A 27,507-nucleotide genomic window follows, 5' to 3' on the forward strand; every position below is an offset into this window, starting at 1 on the left:
CTTCTCAGCATCCCAAGGAGAGGCTGGCTTGGCTCAGAGCTTAGCTGGGCGCACCGTGAGGCTGTGCCCCGATCGAGGGGGGCCTCCCTGTCGTGCTGTCCCTTTTTATACACTGCCTGGGACAAATATTTTAGAATCGAGTACCATGCAGTTTGAGCCTCTCGTGCTTGCTCTTTGGGGACTGTGAGGAAAAGCCAGATGCACAGCACCGATGGCCTTGCTGGCTTCCTGTGGACGCTGAATTCGGGTAAGAGGGGACAGTCGAGGCTGGCCCACAGAAGGGCAGCACCAACATTGGCACTGGCATAATTCTAGGTTCCCAGCATAGCTCTGGCCTCTTTGATTCTGGGGTCGTCTGTCCCCAGAGCCTGGCTTGCCTGAGCTGTAAAGGTGGCCGGTAGAATCCTGACCATCAGGGTCGCTGTAAAGATGCAGCCGGGGAGGACTTTCCTGAAGAGCCCGGCGAAGTGCTTCTCAACCGGCCTGCACATAAGGCTCCCCCAGGGAGCTTTAAAAAATACCAAGTCCCAGGCCCCCCCGGACTTCTGAGTGTGCTGGAACAGACCTGGCCAGTGTTGGGAATGTGCAGTCTGGCTGGAGACCACCGGATGCTGGTGCGGCGGAGTTCCCAGTGCATGTCGGCCCCCTTCTCTGCTGACTGGGGGTCCACTCCCCAATTTCTGATGTGTGGTGTGCTTGACACAATGCCTTTCTTATGGCAAATCACCTGAAATCCACACTAGCCAGCATTTATTTATTTGTCCCAATAAACTGTAATTCATAATGATAACATCAGTTCCTAATTGCATTAGGCTAATGAGGAATGTTAGTTGGGCGCTTGCCTTTCAGCAGCTTGGGCAGCTTTGGCCACATTGCTCATTCTCCGCCTCATTAACTGTGATTTCCTGTGGGAAGGGCTCTGCGCTGCCCTGCTCAGGAGCATGGGTGTCGCTGGAGACCCACCTCCTCTGTTTTGAAGTTGAAGGTTCCCAGGACCAGAGCAGAGTGGCCTGTTGGTGAGGAGCTCTGAACATCCCTCTAGAACACCTGTTGTGAGCTCAGGAGGCGACATGCTGCTTGGTTCCAGCAGATTCCCTCAATTGTGTGATTTCCCTGGGATTTAGAGCTGGGAGGACCAGAAACCCCACCTCTTACGCGGTCAGCATGGAGGCACCGAAGACCGCCGCCGCCCCCCCCACCCCCCGCCGCCCCCCGCTGCAGCCACCAAGGGCGTGGCGGGCCCGGTCCTGGAGTTCCTCCGTGGACTCCGGCTCAGGCCTGGCGCTCAAGGCCAGGGAGGGAGGGCTTCCGGCCAGTGGTGATGCCTGCAAGGGGTGAGGTGGGGCAAGGTCTGCGAGAGGGTGTTCTCCGCAGAGGGAATGGAATATGCTCATCCCGGGAGTCGAGGGCCAAGGTGACAAGTTCACATGCATGAGCCCCTGAAAGTTTGGGGGTTGATAGGGAACCAGGCCAGTGTGGCCTCTGCCCCGTGTGCCTGGGTTCTGACGGTCAGACAGCACACCAGGCTTTATAATGCAGCGTAGGAAGCAGGGCAGCAGCAGTAGGGGCCCTGGGAGCGCACGGGGAGGCTCTGAATGCAGCCTCCAAATGCAAAGGGAAGCTTCCTAAAGGGGGTGATGAGTGGGCAGTCAGAGGGCGCGGGCGAGAGGGCCAGAGCCAGCCCAGGCGAGAAGGGCAGAAGGTCGTGGAGGTGGAGAAGCACTTCACAGAATTCTAGAGGGTTTCAGACAGTTGACATGAAGGGGGCGTGTGGGTGTGGTGTGTGATATGTGTATATGTCTGTAGCGTGTGTATTTGTGGGTGTGATGTGTGTTTGTATGTGTGTGGTATTTGTGATGTGCATATATGTGTGTGTGTGGTGTCTGTGTGTGATATATATGAGCTGTGTGTGTGTGATGTGTATGTGCTGTGCATGTATGTGTGGTGTTTGTGGAGTGCGTATATAGTGTGTGTATTTGTATGTGTGTGTGTGGTGTTTGTGATGTGTGTCTTGTTTGTGTGTATGTATGCATGTGCACACACGTGTCAGGGGTGACGTAGGCACAGAGGGCTTTGAATACCATGATCCAGACCTTGAACGTTTCCTGACACTGAAGGAAAGCCCTGGAAGGGCTTCAGGTCTTTCATTTCTCACAAGTTCCCACCTGAGAGAAGGCCATCTGCAGAGCCCAGAGCAGAGGTGGGGCCGACGGGGTGGGAAGCGATTACAATGAAACTTTCCTGTATCTGAAATTTCAAGCATTAAACTCTGGATACCGGAAGTCAGTCTGGTCGGAGGGCCTCATGTGGAGAGGCCAGAGCCCTGGGACTGGGCTGGCTGTGGGATCCTGGGCAGCACGGACGTGGGCCGGCGTTTATGTGGGAGTCGAGTGCCTCCAGCGCCTCCTCCCTCTCCAGGGCTCAGGGCTGGATTCCAGGCGCCCAGCACGCCACCAGCCCACGTCAACTGGGCGCCTGTGTGGGCCACACGCTCTGCTGGGCTCCTTCCGCTTGTTCCGTGGAGACCCCACTGTAGGCTGGGAGGGACAGTCCTGAAACCCATTTCCCGGTGTGGGAGAGTGAGGACCACCGCGTGCTTGCTGAGTGGTTGGCAACGGTGGATGGCCGTGATGGACGTCTACGGGCTCTTCAGTTTCCTGTGGCTGCGTAACAGAGAACCAGGCTGAGTGGCTTGCAGCCACAGAAGTTTGTTCTCTCTTGGTCCTGGAGGCCCGAGGGGAGAGTCTGCCGCAGTCCTCTCTCCTTGCTTCCAGGGTGTCAGCAGTCCTCGGCGGCCCTTGGCTGGTGGACGCGTTGTCTCTCCCAGCCCTGCCTCCCCTGTCACACAGCCTCTCCTCTGAGCGTGTCTTCTCCCTTCTTTTCTCTTACTGTAAAGACACTGCTTGCATTTAGAACCCGCCCTAATCCAGGATGACCTCATCTTGAGATCCTTAACTTAGTGACCGGTCTGCAAAGACCCTTTTTCCAGATAAGGTCACCTTCCCAGGCTCTGGAGGTCAGGACGTGGACACATCTTTTTGAGGATAGCCTTTCAACCATCACTACATCCTGCCCTTCTCCTCCTCTCTGGTTTTCCCCATGCCATTCCCTGGGCCTCTGTCATCTTGCCTGATGCAAAGCCGCAGGGCTGCTCCCAAGTGTCCCCACGTCCTTGGTTCTGCAGCATGAGGAACTCGATTCAAGCCACCTGACAGATCAGTAGAAATGCTGCCCTAGCTGCCCAGGCCTGTTTGGCTTCAGCCGTGGGGGCAGAAACGTCTATGACCCTGTGTCCTGGGAAACAGACACCCCCACAGCACCTCTGCTCTTCTTCAGATGCATCCTTAGTGATGGTTAAGATGACGGCGGTAATAATCATAATAGCTGCCGTTTGCTGGGAGCCCTCTGTCTCAGGAGCATTATATGTGGATAATCCTATGAGAAGCCAAGAAAAATCACCTCCATTCATCACCTACAACCTGCCAGCACCATACCACACCCTTCACAGACATTCCCTCCCACGTCCTCATGACAGCTCTTGGAGGAAGAACGCATCACTGCCATTTTACTGATGAGTAGACTGAGGCTCAGAGAGGGTGAGTGACTTACCCATGGTCACACTGCAAAGAGCTGGAATATAAGCCCTGGTCAGAGTGACCCCAGAGTTCAAACTTTTTCTTTGTCTCTGTGACTTCTCAGCAAACCCGCATCTCTACCCAGTGCATTAGACTTGTCTTAGGTTTGTTTGTTCTTTTTCATTTTAGCCTCTCTGTCTCCTGGTCAGATTGATTCAGCTATTGCTTCCAGCCTCGCTTGGCCAATGAGGAAGCAGGACCAGAGGGGCAGGGTTATCGCGTGGCCCCATCGCTGGTCTGCAAGAGGGCCAGGGGCAGAGTGCAGCTCTCCTGACCTGGATGCAGCCTTCTTAGCTCTGTATTCCTGAGAAACCTAGACAATAGATCCAAGCCTTCGGTCTACGGAGGAGGAAGGAATCAAGGCCTACCCACACGCGTTCATCAGCGTAGAGCTGCCAAAACCCCAGCCCTCGACCTCTCTTTGTTTACTCATAAACCCGAACTTCCCAGCTCCGTCCAACCTGCTGTACCAACCACCCTTCCTCATCTTGTGCCAACGTCAGACTTCCAAGCTCTATTCAAATCATGAGCTCTGCCTTGAAAGCCGGAGTTCTAATTCAATGTTGGCGAGTCTCTTGCAATTGCTCACCACCTGTCTCTGAGCTGGGGTGACTGTCACCCTCCACCTCCCCCTCCCTGGGAGGTGAGAGCCATCTCTGGACACCTTTGTGCATTGTAAGGGATGAGAGTCAAGGAGGTCTTTATCTGCCGGGACTCAGAACCGGGGACGTTGCACAGATGCCATCCCATCACAGCCTAAGCTTTTAGAGATGATGCAGCCGGCTGGACTCCAGGCCTCCCGGTCCTGGCAGAGGCAGTGTCTGCTGAACGTCTCTTCTGAGAGGACAAATGAGAAGTGAGAGAGACGAGAAGTCCTCATTAGTGGAATGATCCGCCCCCTGCACGTCGGCCTGCGGACACAGGTCTCTGGGACTGGTGCCCAGGGCTCCAGAGGTCTCTGCTAGGATTCCACAAAGCCAGCACACCTTTGCCTCCTGGCATTTTATTTGTTCAGGTTCACTGGAAAAGGAAGTTCCGAGGGCCTCCAAACTCATGCCACTGATTTTATTGCCTGGAAAAACATCCTTCTGTAGTTTTCATGAAATGTGCAATTGCAGACATTAAGATCCAGGTGACATTACCGTCCCCTAATACGTGGTAACTCCCACCTCCTTGGTCTTTGGTCTCCTGTAGTTTGCCCCCCGTGGTGCAGAGTGGGCTTTGCTAACTCAGTTCAGACAGAGGCTGAGACTGAGGCTCAGAGAGGCAGCAAGAAACGCAGCTGGAGTGGAATTCAGGCTTTTCCCCGTGCTCTGGTGTCTGCCTCAAACAGATCCATGGCCCGTCAGAGCTGAAAGGGGTCCGATTTCCAACAGGAGAACCCGGCACACGCGAGAAAACCCTTAGCGGGGCCTTCTCCCACCTGCCCTGTGCTGGGGTGGAAGCGCGTGTGTGGAAGGCGCTGACTGGGGGCGGGGAGCCTGGGTTTGAGTCCTGAGACCTGGGGAAGCTCTGCTCCTTTCTGTGCCTCTCTCCCTTTGTCTGTCAAGTGAGGACAAAATAGCAGCTGCCCAGTGGCACAGTGGTTAAGTTTGCACGTTCTACTTCAGCGGCCCAGGGTTTGTGGGTTCGGATCCTGGGTGCGGACATGGCACCGCTTATCAAGCTACACTGTGGCAGGTGTCCCACAGTTAAAGTAGAGGAAGATGGGCATGGATGTTAGCTCAGGGCCAGTCTTCCTCAGCAAAAAGAGGAGGATTGGCAGCAGACGTTAGCTCAGGGCTAATCGTCCTCAAAAAAAAAAAAAAAGAAAGAAATAGTAGCTACCTGGACCGTGTTGGATAGTGTCCCCCCAAATTCTTGTTCCCCTGGAGCCTCTGAATATGACCTTATTTGGAAATAGGGTCTTTGCAGATGTAATTGGTTAAGATGAGGCCACACTGGATTAGGGTGGCCTTACCTCCACTATGACTGGTGTTCTTAGAAGAAATGTGGCACAGAGGCACAGGGGGGAGAAGGCCATGTGACGATGGATGCAGAGATTGAAATGCTGCAGCCACAAGCCCAGGAACGCCAAGGATGGATCGCGGCCACCAGAAACTGGAAGAGGCAGGAAGGACCCTCCCCTAGAGCCTTCGGGGGGAGCGTGGCCCTGCTGACACCTTCATTTTGGGCTTCTGGCCCCTGGAGCTGTGAGACAACAAATTTCTGTTGTTTCAGCCCGCCCAGTTGGAGGTACTTTGTTGTGGCAGCGGAGGAAACCAAGACAGTGTGTCATCGGCTGGCTGGGAAGACTGGGTTTGCTGTCCTCGCTAAGTGTTCATGTTACAGAGGGCATCTTCGCCCTGCTCCCTTTTTCCAGCCATACCGTCCTCCATGCTGTGTGCGCTGGGGCTCCGCGCCCTCCTTCCTAATGTCCTCTTTCCCTGGAAGCCTCTTCTTTGCTCTTGTCGTCTTTGCATCCTTTCGTGCTCCCCCTCCACCGTTAATTCCTCCAGAGAGCGGACTCTGACAGTCCGTCCTCCCAGCCTGCCCTCCGCCGCCCCTCCTAAGGGAGTCACTCAGAAGTCAGACGTCTGGGTTTGCATCTCCGCCCTGCCGCTTAGGGACTTGGTGAGCTCTGGGCGGGTTAATTAGTGCACTTGGGGCTACAGCTTCCTCGAGGCTTTATTCCTAGGGTTCTTGCGGGGATTGAGGGAGACAATCAAGGAGGCAGTTTGCTCGGTGTCTGGCCCACGGTAAAGCTCTCAGGACGTGGGGCTGTCAGCACTGCTCTTTCCACCTCTCCTTTGCTCCCCTAGGGCCCACGGGCCTTAGCTTGTGTTTCCTCGGGCACAGGCTCCGAGGCAAGGATTTGAGTACAGGGCACGGGAGAGGGGAAGAAGGCACAGGTGGATTGGGAAGTGAGTCAGGGAAGCAAAGGCAGGAAGACTGCCAGGAAAGGGTGTGCCATCAGCCAGTTACCCTGGGGGCAGACTCTGCAACCTGGGAGCTCTGGGAGCCTCAGACTTACCCCACTGGATGGACAAGGGGCTGGGGTGTAGATGCCCCAACTGCCAGCGTGGGTCGAGGGCTGCTCCTGGAGCCTTAATTCCCTGGCACTGCCAGCTGGTCTGTTGCATGGGCAGGAAAGTGGGCTCTGCTCACAGCAAGAGTCCAGGTGAAGAAACGCAGGGTTGGCAGCTGGCAGGTGTGCACTGAAGTGGGGAGGCCAGGGCATGCGGGGAGCTCCGACACCGTGTAGCTGAGAGTCGTAGACTCTGAGTTGGTGCATTTGTCTGCTTTCCTCCCAGGCTGTGAGGTCCTTGAGGGAAGGGCTACTTCTTCCGTCTCCCGTATCTGCAGCTCCCTGCTCAGCTCTTCGTACGTACTCAATGTTAATAATAATACTGGATAAACAGGTGAATCTGGTCCAACTCCTCTGGTTTCCAGATGTGGAGAGGTTGTGGCATGGCAAGAGCTGCTCCCCAGCAAGTTTTCCGAACAGAGACTTGAACCCCGGGGTAGAAATGCAGTGGGGGCTGACTTCTTTTTAATGTTGGCCTGAATGTTCTCCCGTTTGGCTGTCGCTCAGGTATGCATCGTGCAGAAGCGAGACACTAAGAAAATGTACGCGATGAAGTACATGAACAAGCAGAAGTGTATCGAGAGGGATGAAGTTCGGAACGTCTTCAGGGAACTCCAGATCATGCAGGGGCTGGAGCATCCTTTCCTAGTCAATCTGTGGTGAGTGATTCCACCGGGCTCCTGCGAGATCCGTCGTGCAGCTAAATGCAGAGCCAGTTGTGCTGGAAGGAATCTTCTGTGTTGTAAAGTGAACGGATTGAAATTTTCTGGGTTCAAATATTCTTTTTGGTTTTTTGTAGAGTACATTTGCTGATGAAATCATCAAGCATATGCTAAACTTTAATTCTGTTCTCTTACCTGATGAATCAGAGTTGAAAATGGACTTAGAAGAGAAGGGTGTTTTTGGTATCTGAGAACATGTGTCTTGTAAGAGAATGCCAAATAGAGTCTTCTAAGGGGAGTTCAACTTTTTAGAAAGTCACATCTGTAGTGTTGGTGGCAAGAAGGACTCAGGATGGCTGTCCAGCATGGACATGCTGAATTCCAAGTTCTGCATCCCACCCACAAGGCCTGCCATGATCCATGTTCCAGAACTTTCTCTCTGTACCATCCCTGGATATTATCTCTGCTTTAAATGCCACCCTGCTGATGGTTCCCTGCCTCGGGGCCTTTGCACATGACATCTCCTCTTCCTGAAACTTACCCCTCCCCCAGCTCCCCTAGTTTCCTCTAACCAAATCCTGTGCAATCCTTTTGTCCAGCTTACGAGGCACTTAGTTCCGGAGCCTTCACTGACCCGCAGGCTGGGTGAGTGTCCCTCATGTCTCTGCTTTGACCCACCAGCACAGCCTTTATGAGTGAACCCAAATTATTGGTTTACTTTCTGTCCTTTCTAAGAAATCACTTGCTCCTTGAAAGCAGGGGCTGTTTCTTGGCTCTTTGTTTCTGAGAGGCTAACACAGTCTCAGACATGTTGGAGGCACTTACTCGGTGTTTCCTGAGCTGGATTTTTGTTGAAGGGGAGAGCACAGGCTGTTCTAGAAAATAAGTTCTGTTTCATCCTGCATCTCAGTTGACAGATCATTGATCTTAAGAGCATCAAAGGTGACCCTGGATGGGAAAGTCTAGTCCAGCCCATATACTCCTAAAACCACCAACTATTTCGATTGTTCTTTATACTCAGAAGTACTCCCGACATTGGTGGTAGAACAAGGAGGAACGAGGATTGTCCTATTTGAGAAAATCAAGGTGTGCCGGGCAGATGCCAAAGACTTGGGCATTTCCAGGGGGAAAACCCATACTATGTCTTATATGCTGGAGTCTGAGTAGCAGGTGCAAGTTCCTTGTGTCCCCAGGCACCATCCAAACTCTTCATCTGTTTGGGGAAAATAAACCCCTTCATGTTTTGATCGCTGTACGAGGGAATTTTTTAAAAGCAAATTTCTAATCTAAAAAGCAACATACATTCATTACTAAATACAGAAATGAAATACTTAGGAAGGCAACAATTGTCCAGAATCCGACCACCTCTAGATTATATTTTGGTGTATGATTCTTTTTGTACTTCTTTTCTCATATCAGTATGACTGTGTCTGTCGTTGATACCGAAAATGTGCAGAACAATTTTGTGTTTCGCCTTTTTACATTACTAGTCTGGTAGGAGCATTATCTCCTCTTGCAAACTCCTGCAGATCACTTTTAACGGCTGCATAACCTTCCGCTGTGGAAACGTTCAGTAAGATCTGTCCTTTATCCTGTCATGTAGGTTATTTAGGGCAGTTTCTAATGATCTTGCTGATGTAAATAATGCTGAGATGAGCGTCTCTGAGCTTGAACTTTTTCAGGGGGCTCCTTAGAGTGGCTGGCGGGGCTGGGATGCATGTCTGGGTGTGAAGCCTGTTGGAGGAGGGGTGCGGTGTGGGAGCAGCCCATTCTCAGGCACCAGTTTTCAGTGCTCTCTTCTTGGTCTCCAAGATGCCAACAGATTAGTGATGGATGCCCATTGATTACATGAGAGCACTAGGTAGATAAAACTGTGCACGTTGGCCTGGGATGGCATTAAGGTCCCATCATAAACCAGAAGGGGTGAACCTGCTGCTGGATTTTGGACTTGCCTTTCAAACTCCCTGACTTCAATTTCCTTGCCTGTTCATAGCGATGGTAATGCTGTTTACTGCTAGGACTGTTCTGAAAATTAACTAGGAGGAAAAGAAATAGAAGTATATTTTCTATAAATTCACTCTTAGAGGTTGTATATATATATGTGTGTGTGTGCTTATATATGATAATAGATGGATGATAGATAGAGAGATAGATAGATAATGCCCCTTGAGGCTCTAAGTGAAAAGGAGTCTTCCTTGATCCATTGGGCAGAACTGAGTACCTTGCATACTGTGTGGCTCAGGTGACATAGCCATATTTAGTTCTGGGGGGCAGAGACTTAAGCTTGCTTCAGCACAGAAGGGAGTTTCTTGGGTTTTATAACTAAAAAGTCTAGAATTCCAGCTGACTCTCTCTATCTCCTGCTTTCCTGTGTATCGTCTTTATTTTCAAGCCATGACTCACGCTGATGGCTGATTGCTTCAATTCCTCCTTCTAGCTGAAGAGCCCAAGAGAGGCTGAAGGTCGGGGTGGCCGTGATTGACCTGGCTCAGCTCCCATGCCCGTTCCTGAGCAGTGGAGGAGGGGCAGGAGGTTGGTCCCACCTGCGTCTCAGGAGCCGAGATGGAGATCTGCACAGGGAGGTTGGGAGCTGGTTCCAGAAAGCGGTACCTGCTGCCCGTATGTTGGATCCTGGTCTTTATAACTGCCGTCTTCATGACAGCCCTGCAGCGTGAGGGTTTGGGGCCTTCGAGGGCGAGCAGGGCTCAAGGCAATTTATTACCTTGCCTGAATCAACTGAATTGCAATTCAAACTCCAGATCATCCCAGCATGCCCTCGGGTTTCAGTTCTTGTAGGGAAATGAGCACTAGCATTTACTGAGTACTTAGTCGGCTTTAATCCTCCTCACAGGCTCTTTACTTTCCTGCTGTCGTCCTAATATTACTATCCCCATTTTACGGATGGGGTAACTGAGTCACACCGCCAGTAAGTGGAGGAGAGGGGACTTGAACCCAGGCTGTCTGACTTCATGGCCCACACTTGCAGTGCCCCTACCACAGCTGCTGGGAGAGGCCAGGCCCTTCCCTGCTGGGCTCGCCTCACGCCCTCCCTCCCTGCAAGGGGCCGTCCCACTGGGCTTCAGCTACTGCCTGCCTGCCTGTCTCGAGCCTGCTGGAAGGGAGCACGGTGTCAAATTGCTCCCTGGGTTCTTAAGGACACCGCCGCTTTATATGAATCGCATCCTCTTTTCGTCTCATTACACACAGGGTGGATTATCACAGCCTTGAAGTCCTGACTGCCCCTCCTCATTCTTCTTTTCTGCTGATGTGCTCTATAACGGGTGCAGGCAAAGGCCAGGCATTGATTAGTCCTCATGACAAGTTTGCCTCTAGAGAATGAACGATGTGTGCTCCTAGCCTGGGGTGATCCAAGCTGAGTGGTCATGTGCAATATTTCCACCTGCTCTGGAGCAAGGCTGCCTTGCTCTCTGGGGCTTGAGCCGACCAGGGCAAAGGAAGAGGGAATGACAAATACACCCCAGAGAGCGAGGGCGGTGCCTTAGCAGAGCCCCGGAGAGTGGAAGGGAGCAAAGAGGAGGGGAGGGATGTGGGGAGAGTGTGTCAACCCTCCGGCCCTGAGGTCTGATCTCCCAGGTCCTCATTCCAGCTCTGCCTCTTGCAGGCTGTGAGGCTGCTGTGGGCTGAATTGTGCCCCCAGCCCCATTCATATATGGAGCCCTGACCCCCAATGTGACCGTATCTGGAGATAGGGCCTTTAGGTTATTCAGATAGTTATTAAGGTTAAATGAGGTCATTCCAGTGGGGCCTTGGTCTGAAAGGACTGTAACCTTATAAGAAGGTGGAGAGAGTCTCTGCCATGGGAGGACACAGCAAGAAGACTGCCGTCTGTGACCTAGCGGGAAGGCCCTCACAGAACCCGCCCGTGCTGGCCCCTGATCTCAGGCTTTCAGCCTCCGGAACTGTGAGAAAGTAAACTTCTGTTGTTTACACGCCCCGGGCTGTGGTATTTCGTTTTGGCGGCCCGGGCAGGCTAATACAGAGGCCTTGAGAGCAAATGGATTCCCCTCTCAGTGTCTCAGTTTCCTTATTTGTATGATGGAAGAGATACTATTAGGACCAGACAGGGCAACACGTAACAAGTGCCCGCGGTCTGGGGCATGACGTCAGCACTGGACCATAGACCTCCGCTGGTGCTGATAGCGTGGCATTGGTCCTTCAAGTCAGCCTCTGGTGGGTGGGCTGCTTACGTGTTCGCTCAGCATCTTTCTAGCAGTGGCCTTGAGGACATGCTGACTTCTGGAAGATGAGTCTTGAGTGTTTAGTACTAGATTTTTATCCTAATTAAATGGTAGTGGGTAGGTAGTTCACTTGTGTTTTCAGATTGTATTTTCAAAATCCGTTTATACTTACTTGATTGGCTATATTTATTAGACCAGCTGTTAAAATATTATGTTTAAAATGGGGCGGAGGAAGTCATCTACCCTCATTTACTGCTGAAGCAGCTGGGAAAGAACACCTGGCGGGATCGCATGAGAAGCGATACTTGCGATCGGCTTAAATAGTTCTCATGGCAAGTGCATGTTTCTACAACCTTCCTTGAGTAGCGATGGACTGAGTCAAGACATAGATCTCTTCGTACCACTCTAAGACAAGAAAGAACCGTGTGAATTGGTGACTAATTTTCTGTTAAGTGTTGAGACCTTTGATTAAAGTGAAACTACATGAGGTGTTTCAAGGTGAAGCTGCTCCGGCTGAAGAAGGGGCAGGAAAGGAGGTTGGGAGGACAGACTGGAAGCTCGGGGGGAACTTTGATGAAGGCTAGAAGCCCTTTACAAATAATCGCCAGTTGCTGAGCAGCCTCATTTCCATAAAAATAGTCACCTTTGGCCTTGACTATTGCTACAGTCTCCCATCCAGCCTTTCCGTGTGCAGACACAGTTACCATCGCTCATTTGCCTTCCAGGGAGTCTTGGTCAGGTCGGATAACAAGTTACCCTAGACCAGGCAGCTTAAACAACAAGAATTTATTTCTCACAGTTCGGGAAGCGGGGAGTCCGAGGTCAGGGGGCAGCATGGTCAGGGTCTGGTGAGGACCCCCTTCCTGGTGTGCAGACGGCCTGCTGTGTCCTTACATGGTGGGGAGAGAGAGTTCTCTCCTGTCTCTTCCCCAAAGGGCATTAATCCCACCCTGAGGGCTCCCCTTTATGGCTCAGCTCCCTCCCAAGGGCCCTGTCTCCACATCCCATCACACTGGGAGCGAGGGCTGCAACACATGAACTTGGAGGGGCACAAACATTTGGTCCACGGCACAGGGCAGACCTTATCGAGGTGCAGATCTGAGCCCACCCATCCTCTGCACAGGACACAGCCCTGGCTCCCCAAAGCTTCCACGGTAAATGTCTCTCCATGACCTGGCCTCTGACATCGTGTTGGTCTCTCCTCCTTACACTCACCCGTGCTACCATCCTTGGGACATTTTTCTTCCAGCCATACTCACTGATTTGTGGGACTGGTAATTCATTCGCTGTTTTCATCTCTCCTGGCCTTTGCACATGTGGTTCCTTCTGCCTGGAGCACCATCTCCCCTGCACGCTATGAGAACTTCTGCTCATCCTCCCACGCATCTTCATTCATTAAATAGATATTTATTGGGCTTTCATTGGGCACCTGGCACTCTCTTAATTTCTAAAGGTACAAAGAGGAAGAGACTGAGTGGCTCCTTCTCTCTCGGTTACAGTCCCGGCATCACCTCCTCCATCGAGCGTCCTCAGGACTGCCATCCACGCCCCAGCTGACAGTGTTTTCTTCTGGACTCTATTTTAGTATAAGGCAGAGCTCTCTTGCATCTCTCTGTCTGTCTGTTTCCTCCGTTAGCTGTGAGCTGCTTGGGGAAAAGGACCAGCCTTATTCATCTCTGTATTCCTGGCATCTGATGTTCAATAAATTGATTCATTCACTGTGTTAAGGGCCCAGGGTATGCCAAGAACTGCGCTCGCGTTAGTGCTAGAACAGTGAGCAGGACAGTCCCTCCTCATAGTTGCAGAGCTTACAGATGACACACATGAAGCCAACAGCTGGTCCTGCTCCCCAGCTCTCTTCCTTACGGCTTGAGTAGTCACTGTCCTTTATGGTCCTGGGGTAACTTAAAAAATAGATTGCAAACATCCACCGTGTCCCGGAAGTCAGGGGACGTCCTGGTCTATCCCCGACACTGAGAGGTGGAAAAAGCTCGTGGAGGTGTTCCCAATTCCAATTAGTATCGTCTTCTTCAGTCTCCGTCACTGGGGTACCTCCATTAATAAAAGGGGGCAAGAGGTGACATTGTCTTGTCTAGGATCCTTTTCTCATCCTTTAGTGTTCCAGGATTTTTAACATCATTGGCAAATTCAGTTTGTGCTTTCAGGATGCTAGATTTCCCAAATTTTATTTTTAAGTGGCATAGGTTTGCTATTCTCAGGGGACAGGGTTGGGGCTGTGCGTGTGGATTATGAGGTGTAGCAGACTGCCTTCTAACACGCAAAGGGTCAACTGTGTGAGGAGCCAGAGGTCCTGCAAAACAGGGCTCCGGGGAGGTGGACTTGGGCCTGGGGCCTTTGCCCTGGGGTATCAGGCAATTCCTGTGGGTGAATGAGGGGATCCAGGAATCAGTCACAGAGGGCCCGGGATTTCCCCAAGGTCACACAGGAGAGGCAGGACTCACTCTGGACCACCGGTGGTCTCTGGGGCGCTCTGCTTCCCCCACCATCCGCCCCAACATGACGCCATCTTGTGTCCATTTCTCCGACTGCGCCTCGTGCTTTTGCATGGTTTTCCATCTTGGTTTGCTGTAGGCTGAATGTTTGTGTCTCCCCCCAGGGTTCATATGTTGAAACCTAACCCCCAGTGAGATGGTGTTAGGAGGTGAGGCCTTTGGGAGGTAATTAGGTCGTGAGGGTGGAGCCCCTAGGAATGGGATTGCTGCTCTTATGATGAGACCCCGGAGAGCTCCCTCACTCCTTCCCCTTCCTCATGTGAGGCCACAGTGAGGAGACAGCCATCTAGGAGCCAGGAACCAGGAAGCGGGCTCTTAGCAGACACCAGGTCTGTCTGCACCTTCATCTTAGACTTCCAGCCTCCAGAACTGTGAGAAATACGTTTCCGTTGTTTATAAGCCACTCAGTCTTTGGTATTCTGTTATAGCGACCCAGTGGACTAAAAAATGGTTAATTAAGACTAACAGCATGAGGTCAGCCAGCATGCTGAAATTTCTGAAGATTTAGCAATTCTGATGAGCCGGTACGTCCCTGATAGACCCAGATCTAACACCAAAGCCTGCGCTCTCTCTAAAGCCGCCTTCTGTGAGTTCAGCCCGGGCTGAGCCTCACACGTAGTAAGATGAGTAAGCCATGGACCCTGCCTCCGGTAGGAGCATGTCTGGAGAGGAATGAGGAAGAGGAAAGGCGGTAATTGTATACTGGACAGAAAATGAAAAGTGGAAAGTGGTCCTTCCCTTCCTACGAGGGTACCCTGGGAAAGCCTCAGTTTCCTCGTCTGTAAAGCGGGGATGTATGTCCCTCGCTTCCATGCTTTGCGAGGGCCAAACCAGATGAGACCCAGTATCTGAAAGCCCTATGGAAACAATCGCTTGTTGTGAGATGTACGTTATTATACTTCCTTCTGAGAAAAGCTTAAGTATGAGCAATAACCCGTAAATTCGCCCGGCAGTTTATGTGCGTGAAATTGCTGGGGGGAGGCAGCAAATGTGGTTATACCTGGAGGGACTGCAGATAAAGCCGACAGATGCTCAGTGACCGAGCAATTTTGTGTTAAGCTCATATCCCAAAGAGACACAAAAATTGCATTAGGACGTAATACATTTTAATGGGAAGTATTTACCTGCTGTAGTGAGGTTAATTAAATTGGAAACTGTGGCGGCCTTGTTCCTCGAGTTTTTGAAAGTCACGTGGCAGCCTCCTTGCTATCTTCTGATCTTTCCCCTCCATGCACGCGCCCCCTCCCCACCCTGATCTGTCCCCTCCATGTTTCCGATGCCTGAGCATTTCCTCTAGACACCTGCCACCATACCCCCTCACTTCCTTTGGGTCTTTATCAAATGTTACCTCCTATTTGAGGTCTCTCTCTGCCCATCGAATTTAATATTGTAAACTCCCCTCCTCCACCTGGGCTGTGCCTCACCTCCTAACTCTCTTCCTTGTTTTATGTGCTGTGGCACTTGTCACATGAAAACCACAATGCATTTTACTCATTTATCTTGTTTAGTTTCTCTGCCTCCTTCACACACACTGGAAGGAAGGCTGGCTCCATGGGGGCGAGACTCTTGTCTGCATTTGTACCACTCTCTTCCCAGCACTCAGGACCATGTCTTGGCATCAGAGTGATGGTCAGTAAGGACCTGTTGAATGAATGAATTGAATGCCCCCTCCTCCACAAATTATATGCACAGAGCCCCACGTGGCCAGCTCAGTTGGTTCTTCACTCATATTGATCTGCAAACCAAAATCAAAATAGAACCCATTAGTCCTCCACCCAATAGAAATTATTTTGCTAATCTTTGTGTTGACGGAACAAATGGTATTTCAGCCCCCTCACCTCTGATCCAGAGTACGTTTGTGAAGCTAAGGAGGGGAAGTGACCTTGTCTATTCTGATGGGTAACAGTGGTGGCGATTCTAAGAGCTAACATTTATTAAGCACCTGCTGGGTGCCTGGCCTTGTCATCCCAATCCGTCTTCACCAGGGTCCTGTCGGGTGGTGGCTGTTGCTTCTCCCTTTTGCAGAGGAGACAGCTGAGGCATAGGGAGGCTCACTGGCCCATAAATGAGTGGACATGCCTTTGCCTAGCGCCATTGGGTGTGCTCTGCCCCACAGCGCTGTGGAGGGAGAGACTGTGAAGCAAGAGGAACCGTGATGTCCCTTGTAGCATCAGGGACACTCCCTGAGGAAGTGGCACCTTCTGGTGTTCATGGCACTGAGCGCTCACAGCAGATCTCCACATGAGGAAACTGAGGCTCAGAGAAGCTGAGCGACTGTCCAGGGCCCCACAGTCAAAAGGGGGTGGAGCCGGGGTTCATACCCAGCCTGTCTGAGTCCAGAGCCTGCACTTTCCAGAACATGGTGCTGCCTTTACTTTTCTAGCTGATGCAGTAAAAGTTGTTTGCAGTTGTGAAGGAATTTCAGAGGGAGAACTAAGACCTCCCACTGGGATCTTATCCACTAGCTGGAAGTTTGACGCTTTCCTTCTCTGGGTACCGTTTTCTCAGCTAGGAACTGAAGGCCTTGCACTGTGGCTGTCTGCTCTCTGTCCACTGGTCTTCCCCTGGTTCCACAGAGTCCAGGGGGTCCAGGAAGTCCCCAGGAGTCACTGGGGCTGAGGGTTGGATGCATAGGACCCAGCCTCTGTCCTGCTTTGTGCATTTCCATGTCTTGTGTGTCACTGCTCTGCGTGTGGTTCCACTTAAGGAAGGGTTTTTGCTGCTCAGCCATTTTGTCAGCCAGTAGCCTAGATTGTCTCTCCCGCTCTGTGCCTCTGAGCTTTGACCCCCGCAGCCTGCTTTGTGGACTGAGAACTCAGCCGACTTTGATAAGCAGAAAGGGATGGCCCAGATTATGTGTCAAACAAATGAATTACGGGCTTAATGAAACTAAATTTCGACTTGTAAAACCAAAGGCAACACGTTAATGGTTAAAAAAGTGTTCCGTTCCACATCCATGTTGAGTGCTTGGCCCCAGGGCAGAGACAGACACCGCAGGGGATCCCATAGGACCACTGTGCATGCTGCACCGGTGCCACACACCTCCCCCGCCCAGCCAGAGGCCTCGTGGTGCCTCTGGAAGTCAAGAATTGCATCCAGACAGTAGAGATGTATAGGAAACAATGTAGTAAATGTCTAATCTCAAGAAAGTATGCTTCACTGATAAATGGCCACTTGTGCTTCTGTTGTCACAGCAGTTTGAGAGGTGACAGAAAATGACAGTATCAGTCTGCCCATAAAGGGCAGAGTGGGGATGTGCAAGGTCCTGAGTCCAAATGGTAATATTCTCTTAGAAAACCCATCATGAGGGACCTCAAGGGCCATTCTTCCTGCTTTTGGATCCCCAGTGAGACCCTGCTGCACCCAACTCCCAGGGGACCGTGGCACAGTAGCCTGGTCCCCAGGGCCCTGGAAGGTCAAGGTCGAGCCTTTTGCTCTCCTCTGTTCTCCACCACCATGTCCCCGTCCTGGCTGCCCCTGAAGAAGCCACGCCCACAGTCGCTGCCCTTTCTAAGACTCTTTCCCGGGTATCAGGTGGGTGGCGGCAGTTCTGAGAGCCGCGTGGGCCATTGTTCCCCACCGTGTCTCCTGATGCCCTTTCGGAACCCGACTTCCACAGTGACATTGGCTCCTGCTCTCTGCTTGTATGACTCCACCTCTGCAAGACTGGACCTCTTCCCTCTCTCTGCCTCTCAGCCCCTTCCCTCCAGTGGACCATGAGCTTCTTCCTGTGCACAGGTGGAGGAAGGGCTGCAGCAAACATGATAAAAAGACCGAGACCTGGAGAGGTGGAGTAATTCCCCAGCGTCATTCGCCATTAAGTCGGGGAAGCAGTGTTTTAACCCCTGTCTGTCTGATGCCAAAGCCGGCACATTTCCCACCACTTCCCCAGCCTCCCATGCTCCACAGAGCCCTCGGCCACCATCCAGCCAGCAGCGGTTTTCAGTGGGAATCACAAAGATCCGTGTTCTTCTCCACCAGTGCCTCTTCTGGCTGCACTCCTGTGTTCCAGCGGGGTTGGAGCCCCTGGCCTGGGGCCCCCGCCATGCACCCACCTGCCCATGGCTCCCTTAGGGACTTCTTCAAAGGTGAGAGTATGTTTTTATTTTGAGCCACATTATCGGTCGTGTGTGAAACTAGGAGAAACATTTTGAAAGGCGGTGACACGAGGAGCATTCTTTCCTACAAATGTGCGAGAAGGGATGTCAGGAAGTCTGCTGACTCAGAAGCCAAATGAGTTTGCTGGGTCGTTGACACGTTGAACGGAAAACTTACAAAGGCAGCCACGTTCAGAAACCCTCATCCTTCAGAGCCATCTCTGCTGAGCACCTCCTCCCGGAAGCAGGAATCCCTGCTGCCTCCTCTGGGTTCTTGCAGCACGGGGCTCAGGCTCCTCATCAGAGTCGGCCGTGCAGCTCTTCCATCTGAGCATCATGAAAGAGGGACCACAGCTTGCTCATTCACGAGAGGCCATCCCGGACCATCAGCTTCATCCATCTCTGGCCTGTGTCTGGGAAGCACATGGCCTAGTGTTGTTTCTGTCCACCTCCTTTCTGTCTCTGATGTTAGTGTATTTGCTCATTTCTTCATAGACTTTTCCTGTCACCAGAATAAATGTGAGCTCCCTGAGACCAGTCCTGTTTGCCTACTGTGCTATGTTCCCAGGACCTGACGTGATATCTGGCACCTGTGGGCACTTGATCATATATTTGTCATGTTGAAGTGGGTGTTTGCACTCCCTCCCTGACTTGGGACATAGTAGGTTCTCAATGGATGGAAGAAAAAAGGTAGGGAGGGAGGTTTGGGAGGAATGGGGGCACCACCTGTGCTCCCCAGTGGGCTGTGAGATCCTCAGGGGCGGGCCCACACCCCTTCACGTCCTCACCCCTAGCTCCTAGCACAGGACAGCGCTCTTCTCATGGATGATAAATTACCCTGTAACGTGCAGAATGTAACATGCAAACATGTGCCAGAGCCATGGAACAATGAACTGAAATGCTTCTTGATCTCAGAAATCCTTCCCGGCTTTTCTTTCTAATTATTTTCTCCATAATTCATAACAGAAGTGCATTTCCTTTTTGATTGGCAGGTCACGCACCTTTGATTTGCCAATATGTTCTGCGAGATAGGTCTCAGGCCGTTTGTTCACCGTGAAGTGGGGAAATGAGGCATTCATAAAATGTATTTCTGTCAGATGTGTGTTCACTCCAGCCTTTTTGCCACTCTCACCCCTCCCTCCAGGTCCTCCTCCTCATACTGCAACCTGGCACTCCCCAGGCACATTGCAACCAGTAAAAACATTGTCAAAATGACCCTGCAAAGTGATTAGCCACTTTCCAGATGATAAATTGATTCTGGGATGTCACTGGAGAAGGAAGTTGGAAAGGCCTCGCTGTGGTCCTCATGGTCCTCTGTGCACCACCTTTGTGTCCAAGAACCACCTGCATATGACAGACTTAACGTTTTTATATCAACTTGCTTTTTCATTTAAATGAGCTTGATCTTAGAAGCTTGTTATTACCCCCATAAGTAAAAACTAGCTTTACTTGTCTTAGATAGAAGGCAACCCTAAGAATATATACCATGAAACTTAGACACTGTCATTAACTTTAACCGAATACTGTTGCCTGCCAAGGTTCTGAGCCTGCAGTTACGCCTTTCATTGTGTGAAATGGAGATCGACAGGTAGTGGGAGAGTGCTGAAGACAGGCTAGCATCAAGCCCAGACTTTCTCCTGGATATAATCAAGATGGAAGCGCAATTGGAATTGGAGGGAGCGGTCTTCTTGCTCTGCATTTGAGGGCATTCAGTGCCATGCTGAAGGCACCTGGCATCTTCTCATTGGTAGCACCTGATACGTAGCCCACATCCTCACTGACCCTGGATGCTGAGGGCTGCTTTGAACCAGGGACCACTCTACAACGTTCTTTTTCTTTTTCTTCCCCTCTCCTCCCCGTCTCTCTTCTTTCTTCCATTCTTTTCCTACCTTGTCATTTTACTCCAAAAATTAGTTAAAGCCACTAACACAAATTTTTAAAAATTCAAGATAAGATATCTTATGTCTGACAAGGGGTTAATTTTAGAAATATGTAAAAAACTCATACAACACAACAACGACAAACAGCCCATCAAAAAATAGGCAGAGGATATGAATAGACATTTTTCCAAAGAAGATATACAGATGGCCAACAGGCACATGAAAAGATGTTCAACATCACTGATCATTAGGGAAATGCAAATCAAAACCACAATGAGGTATCACCTTACACCGTCAGAATGGTTGTAATTAACAAGACAAAAAATAACAAATGTTGGAGAGGATGTGGAGGAAAGGGAACCCTTATACACTGCTGGTGGGAATGCAAACTGGTGCAGCCACTGTGGAAAACAGTATGGAGATTTCCCCAAAAATTAAAAATAGAACTACCATACGATCCAGCCATCCCACTACTGGGTATTTATCCAAAGAACGTGAAATCAACAATACAAAGAGATCTGTGTACCCCTATGTTCAGTGCAGCATTATTTACAGTAGCCAAGACGTGGAAGCAACCCAAGTGCCCTTCTACAGATGAATGGATAAAGAAGATGTGGTATATATATACAATGGAATACTACTCAGCCTTAAAAAAAACCCAAAAATCATGCCATTTATAACACATGGATGGACTCTGAGGCTATTACACTAAGCAAAATAAGCCAGACTGAGAAAGACAAACGCCGTATGATTTCACTCATATGTGGAAGATAAACAAACACATGGAGAAGGGGAACAGATTAGTGGTTTCCAGAGGGAAGGGGGTGAGGGAAGGGCAAAGGGGTAAAGGGAGACATATGTATGGTGATGGATAAAATCTTGACTACTGGGGGTGAGCATGATGCAGTCCATACAGAAACTGCTATATAATAACGTACACCTGAAATTACACAATGTTATAAGCCAATATGATCCCAATAAAGTAATTTTTAAGAAAAGATATATTATTACTAAGTGGGAAAACAAAAGAAAGAACTGCCGTGGGGAATGCAGGGAATGAAAATGCAGCTAGGAATCAGTCCACATCCGGATCAGCACACGGCTCCACTCTGGGGAGGCCACAGCGTTGCTCTTGATCATGATTCTCTGTAATACAGGCAGTAATGCTGGATGCCATGGCAGGCATGATTCTCCCTTTCCCCTATTCAAACCTCTTTAGAAGCAGCAGTACCAGCCAGCCAGGAACTCAGTTGGTTTCTTCCTATGAGCAAATGGGCTTGAGGAGTGGCCCTTAACCTCAGGTGGTTGGGCCCAAGAGCCGTGCCAAATCAGGACTCACAAACCCAGATGCCTGCAGGGGCAGGCAGATAACAAATGATTGAAGGGATTGGGTGTAAGGGACATTAGGGAGTGGTGGGGACTGTGGCAAGCAAAGAACTCCTGCTGCTACTGGGCCTCAGCACATTATCACCCTGTGGGAATGATACAGGGTGAGGTTTGGGGGTGGAGCTTGTAGGTGGCGCCCAGCTCTGTAGATCACCCAGTGTCTGGAGCTGATCCTCTATCATTACTTGTCATTCTCTTGGTCTCACTTTGCTGCATGGCATGATGGTACGTAGACCCTTGGTTTCAGGTGGAACTCTCTGGAGTCCGTTTAGTTGCTGCAGGGAGACGTGAGGGAGAATATGTGGTGGGCAGACTCTTACAAGCTGCCCCGTCTTTCAGTCTGTGTCTTATTACTCTGCATTGCTTTCTTCAAAGTGTATGTCCTCATCAGAAATTATCCTGTTTATTTATCTGCTCAGTTGTTTGCTTACCTCCTCCACCAAAATGAATCCAGCAGAAACTGATCACAAAGAATTCACTCGAGAATTATGGGTAGAATGAATGAATAATTCAATGAAGAGTGAACATATTCTACTTTCCCTATAGTTATACCTCTTAACTGGTTCCCTTGTTTGGTTGCATTGGTAACCTTAAGGATGTCATCCTTTCATTCTTTTCCTGAGAGGTTTTTTTAATCTTTGGAATTGGTTCTGAATTTTATCAGATGCCTTTTGAAGAATCATGAAGATGCTCGGATGTTTGGTTTCCTTGATCTTGAAGTACGGTTAATTATATTATTAAATTTATCAACAGCGCGTCATCCTGCTGGAATAAATCCCACTTTGTTATGTTTCGTGGCAGAATTTGTGTTGTTGTCTTTTCAGGAAACAACAATGACAATACTAGCAATGCCTAATTCACTGCATTCTTTCTGCATGTCAGTTTCTCTTTATAACGCTTGACATGTGCCATCCCACGTCATCCTGACCACTCCCTAGGATGCACTATTCCTACTTCACCAAGTTGGGACTTCACAAAATCTATGTAAAATGAGGGCATGGTACTCAACAATGGTTAAATCTCAAAGTTAGCTATTATTATGATTATAAAACTTTGTCTGCATCCCTGATTATTTGCCTAAAATATAAATTCCTAGAAGTCAACACACCGAACCAAAAGGTTTTTTGAAACATTCTGTGACATTGCATTATAGAATGTGACCACTTGACCAGCAATCTCTACAGGTGCCTCTTACACTGCCTTCTCATCAGCTGATTTGATGGGCAAAAAAAGGTGGTACCTTATAGTTGTTTTAATACACGTCTTTGATTCCCAATAAGGCTGATTTTTTTTCAGAAGGTTATTGGCCATTAGTTCAATAAAGGCTTTCCAAATGAGTATTTGAGTTGGGTCCTGAAGGACCAGAAGAAGAAGGCTGTGAAGCTTTGGTATCTGGGGGAGTTGACCAGTTTGGCTGGAGTGAGGGGTAGAAATGGACCCCAGACACACTCCCATTCCAGCTCATTCAGCCACATGGTCCACACTGCATCCTGACAACCCATGGGGTGATGATATCACACTCTATGTGAGAGAAGAGGCAGGATATCAGGAAGCAGAAAAGAAGAAGAAGGAAGCACCAGGCAGAGGGACAACATGAGCACAGGCCTTCATGTCACGTCCAAACACTGTGTCCTCACTTTGCATCTGGGTGGCGTGGGTCATGTGGGAGACACAATGGCAGATCCTGGTGTCAGGCTGGTTTAAAATTCCTGCTGTGGGTAGCATTTATACAGAGGTGGCCAGTCCTGTCTTTGCGTCCTAATTATACCCTTTTGTATGAGATGCAGTAAAAGGGAAAATCAGTCGAAACCACTCTGACAATTTCCATTTTGTCCACACCCTTGAGGTCTATACTGGGAGTAATGAGATTTCTGATGAACCATGAGCCAGTGGCAGGTTTTGCATCTGGATGTTAATCTCTAAGGAGTCTTGGGCCTTACAGAGATTCTTTACAGGATGTTCAAATTCCGATTCGCGGCAGAGGCTGCCCTTCTCAACCACAAGTCCAGCTAAAGTCAAGGGCAGCGATGAGTGTCATTTTAATGAAGGATGCAATGTGGTTATTAGTTGAGAAATGGCCAAGTGAGGCGGGCCTTTGTACATCAGCATTGTGCAGAAAATGGAAAGTCTCATAAGGAGTAGACAGGAGCAGTGCCACGGGGACCTGTTTTAATGAATACATTAAGTATTTGTCATTAGCATTTCTTTGTTGCTATGTGACCATGTACTCCGGAATATTTGACAAGCTATTCGTAGCCTGCATGGTTTTGAACTGGTGCCTCTGATCTTGCTCACATTATAAATCAGCCCCTCAGATGCTTCATTTTACCTCTCGGAATCAGTGCGTGTTCCACATTAGTGGAGACCACCGTAATAAGATTTCACCCTACTTCTTCAAATTAAGTTTTCTTCACTCCTCTCTTGCTTTCCAGTTTGACTCAGTTCTACAGTGTTATTGAATTAGTTCACCTCACATTGTACTCCACAAGAACTGGGCTCCTTGAAGCCAAGCTCCCACGCCAGGTGGTTTCAGACAGTTGTCCAGGTCTTTGCATGAGCTGTTCCATTTTCCTGAATTTTTTCCCACCCCTGTTTACGTGCTGAACTCCTATTTGTGCCACAAAACGCTGCCCACTGCTTGTCCGTGACGCCTTCCCCAATTCTACCTGAGTGACACTCTTTTTGAAGTCAGTGCTTGGAAAATAATTTGCTTTTCCTGAGGAACTGGAATGCTGCCTCATTCTGATAATGAAGATTGTGCGTTTGGCCGTGTCATCTCCCCTCTGATTGAAGGGAAGTTCGGAGCTAAGCCACTTTAGAGAGGCCGCGGGACACTGTCAGAATAGAGAACCCCCGGCAGGTAGGCTTCAATTCGAGTCTCGGGCCAGGACCTGGGACAGTCTGTTGGGACTCAGTTTCATCATCTGTAAAATGAGACTAGTGTCTAGTTCTTAGAGTTTAAACGTATGTTATTAAATGACTCAATGCCTGAGCTCTTGACACGTTGACCAATGTTGATTCTTCGATGTGTGTGTTCATTTCCTGCTTTGTTTTGATCTTCATTTCTCTGCTCTTCTTTTTTTATTGCCTTGTTTTCTACTTGACGTTAAAATTCCTTGGTCCCAAATCTCTTTCTATTTTTAATCAGAATTTGTTTTTTACGTTTATGTTGTAAGCCACCAAAAGTCATTTGTGTCACTGGCCAAGATCTACTGACATCAGCTCTTCTATTTTTAAAGTGATCGAAACCCTCCCGCATAGTTTGTGAGGAAGTCATGGTGCCCCGGTCCTCCCATGCTGCTTTTTTCCTCCGGGGTTGGGGCGATGGAAGAGCTCCACAGGGAAGCCCAGCCAGATCGGGGAGCGCTGCTTTATTAATATATTGGCAAAACCCCCAAGCCTCGTTGCATAGGCCTGTGAAAAGCAGGTTTGGAAAGTTCGGCTTGGACTCGAGGCCAGAACAGAAGCTTCTTCCTTCAGCTCGACTCCAGATGCAGGGACCTACGAAGCCAGATGTAGCTGCAGAAATAGGAAGAGTCGTGGCAAGCAGACCCTGAATGCACTTACCCAAACGGCCGCTTCGTAGTTCTGACTTCACTCCATGTCGGATCACTGGGGAGGCTTTACCATCTATGGATGCTGGGACCCCACTCACTGGGTTTTGGTTAAGCTGAGACCAGGACCCAGGCATCAGTCACTGGAAAGCTCCGTAGATGATTTTAAGGTGCAGCCAGGCTTGAAACTGCTGAGCCACTGACCCCCTCAGCACCAGGTCATGCGTGTTGAATGGGCACAGGAAGCAGAGGCCAGACCCCTCCTGGGACCCTAATGATGGAGGGATAACTGGCGGGAAAATACACCCAGGGCTGCTTTTTGAGGCTCAGCAAGTGAATATGAGGCTCTGATCAATCAGATGGCTGTCTTCTCCCCTTTTAGGGAGATGTGAGTGAGTAGGGAAGAGAGAGACCAACGATGTTCTGTGATATTCTGCAGTGGGAGGGGCAGATGGTCCCTCCTGTCCGGAGGTGCAACACTGCACACTGGAGACACCTGTGCTCCTGTGCCTGCATCTGAGGCAGAGGGTGCCTTGAGCATTCCTGCACCCCACCTACCCTTGGGAGACCTCAGCCCTGTGGGTTTCCACCGAGGAAGCTGTCAGCCCAGAGTCTTGCTTTAGGATAAGTTCCATTTGATATCTACGTGCCGCTCAGTGATTGGGGTGCCAGTGTACCCCCCCCCCCCAGTTAGTTGTACCCTAGTCTTAAAGTATGGGGAAAGGCTGGAAAAGGAAGCAAGGCTCTCCTGTGCAGGGTGCTTTTGGGGTAGAGCCAGTGTGGCTGCCCATCCTCTTGCATTACTTAAGCTGATCAGCAAGAAACGTGGAGCTGTCACTAGACGTGGGGCTTGCAGTCCCTGAAGTGGAGTGATTGGCAAAGTGTGGCTCCTGCACCCTAGCCCCAGGGCTTGTTCCTCCCGTCTACTCTGTGTCTATAATTTCAGGAGTCTCCTGTAGGTATTTTAGTTCAGATTCAACTATTAATGTCCATCTTGGGAATGTACAACGGAGCATGTTGCCAAATTAACTTGGCTGGTGCTGAGTCCCGCTGTCAGCTCTGCAGCTCTTCACAAAACTTGGCACACTCAGAACATTCTCCAGGATAGATCATATGTTAGACCACAAAACAAATCTTAACAAATTTAGGAAGATTGAAATCATATCAAGTGTTTTACCATCCACAGTGGTATAAATTATAAATGAGTAACGGGAGGAAAATAGGAAAAGTCACAAATATGTAGAAATTGAACAACATACTCCTGAACAACCAATGGGTCAAAAAAAGAAATCCAAAGGGGAATAAAAAAATATATTGAGAAAAATGAAAATGGAAACAGCACATACCAAAACTTATGTGGTACAGCAAAAGCAGTTCTAAGAGGGAGGTTTATAGCAATAAACGTCAATATTAAGAAAAAAAGACGAGATCTCAGATAAACAACCTGAATTTACACCTCAAGGAACTAGAAAAAGAAGCCCAAAGTTAGCAAATGGAAGGAAATAATAAAGATGAGAGCAGAAATAATTCAAATAGAAATTAGAGAAACAATAGAAAAGATCAATGAAACTGGGAATTGATTTTTATAAAAGATCAATAAAATTGACAAACCTTTAGCCAGACTAAGAAAAAAAGAGAAAAGACTCAAATAAATTATAAATGAACAAGGAGACATTACAACTGATACTGCAGAAATCGATCATAAGGGACTACTATGAACAATTATACCCAAAGAGATTGAGTAACCTAGAAAAAGTTAATAAAGTCCTGGAAATATACAGCCTGCCAAGACTGAATCATGAAGACAGGAAATCTGGACAGGCCAATGGTGGGTAAGGAGACTGAATTATTACTCATAACCCTTCCAATAAGGAAAAGCCCAGAACCAGATGGCTTCACTGGTGATTTCTACCAAACATTTAAAGAAGAATTGTGCCAATCCTTCTCAAACTCTTCCAAAAAATTGAAGAAAAGGGAACACTTCCAAACTCACTTTATAATGCCAGCATTACCCTAAGATTAAAGCCAGATAAGGACACTACAAGAAAAGAAAATTTTAGGCCAATATCCCTGATGAATATAGATGCAAAAATATCAACAAAATACTAGCAGACCAAATGTAACAGCACATTAAAAGGATCATACACCATCCATACACCATTAATGAGTGGGATTTATCTCTGGGATGCAAGGATGGTTCAACATATGCAAATCAAGAAAGGTAATACAGCATGTTAACAGAATGAAAGATAAAAATGATATGATCATCTCAACAGATGAAGGAGAAGCATTTGACAAAATTGAACATCCTTTCATGATAAAAACTCTCAACAATTCAGGCATAGAAGGAATGTACTTCAACATAATAAAGGCCATATATGACAAGCCCACAGCTATCAACACACTCAATGGTGAAAAACTGAAAGCTTTTCCTCTAAGATCAGAAACAAGACAAGGTTGTCCAATTTCACCACTTCTATTCGACATAGAACTGGAAGTCCTAGCCAGAGCACT

At 49.3% G+C, this 27,507-nt stretch overlaps 1 protein-coding gene across 1 annotated transcript in view; it reads left to right on the top strand.

The window, feature by feature from the left end:
• STK32B (serine/threonine kinase 32B) overlaps positions 1 to 27,507 on the top strand; it is a 337,485-nt gene that overhangs the window by 94,954 nt on the left and 215,024 nt on the right. The window contains exon 3 of the mRNA XM_070613278.1: positions 7,210 to 7,361. Within this exon, the coding sequence (XP_070469379.1) occupies positions 7,210 to 7,361 (152 nt within the window). The remainder of the gene's footprint in view (positions 1 to 7,209; positions 7,362 to 27,507) is intronic.

The sequence above is a fragment of the Equus przewalskii genome, chromosome 3 (genome assembly GCF_037783145.1).
Source record: "Equus przewalskii isolate Varuska chromosome 3, EquPr2, whole genome shotgun sequence".
NCBI classification, from domain to species: Eukaryota; Metazoa; Chordata; class Mammalia; order Perissodactyla; family Equidae; genus Equus; species Equus przewalskii.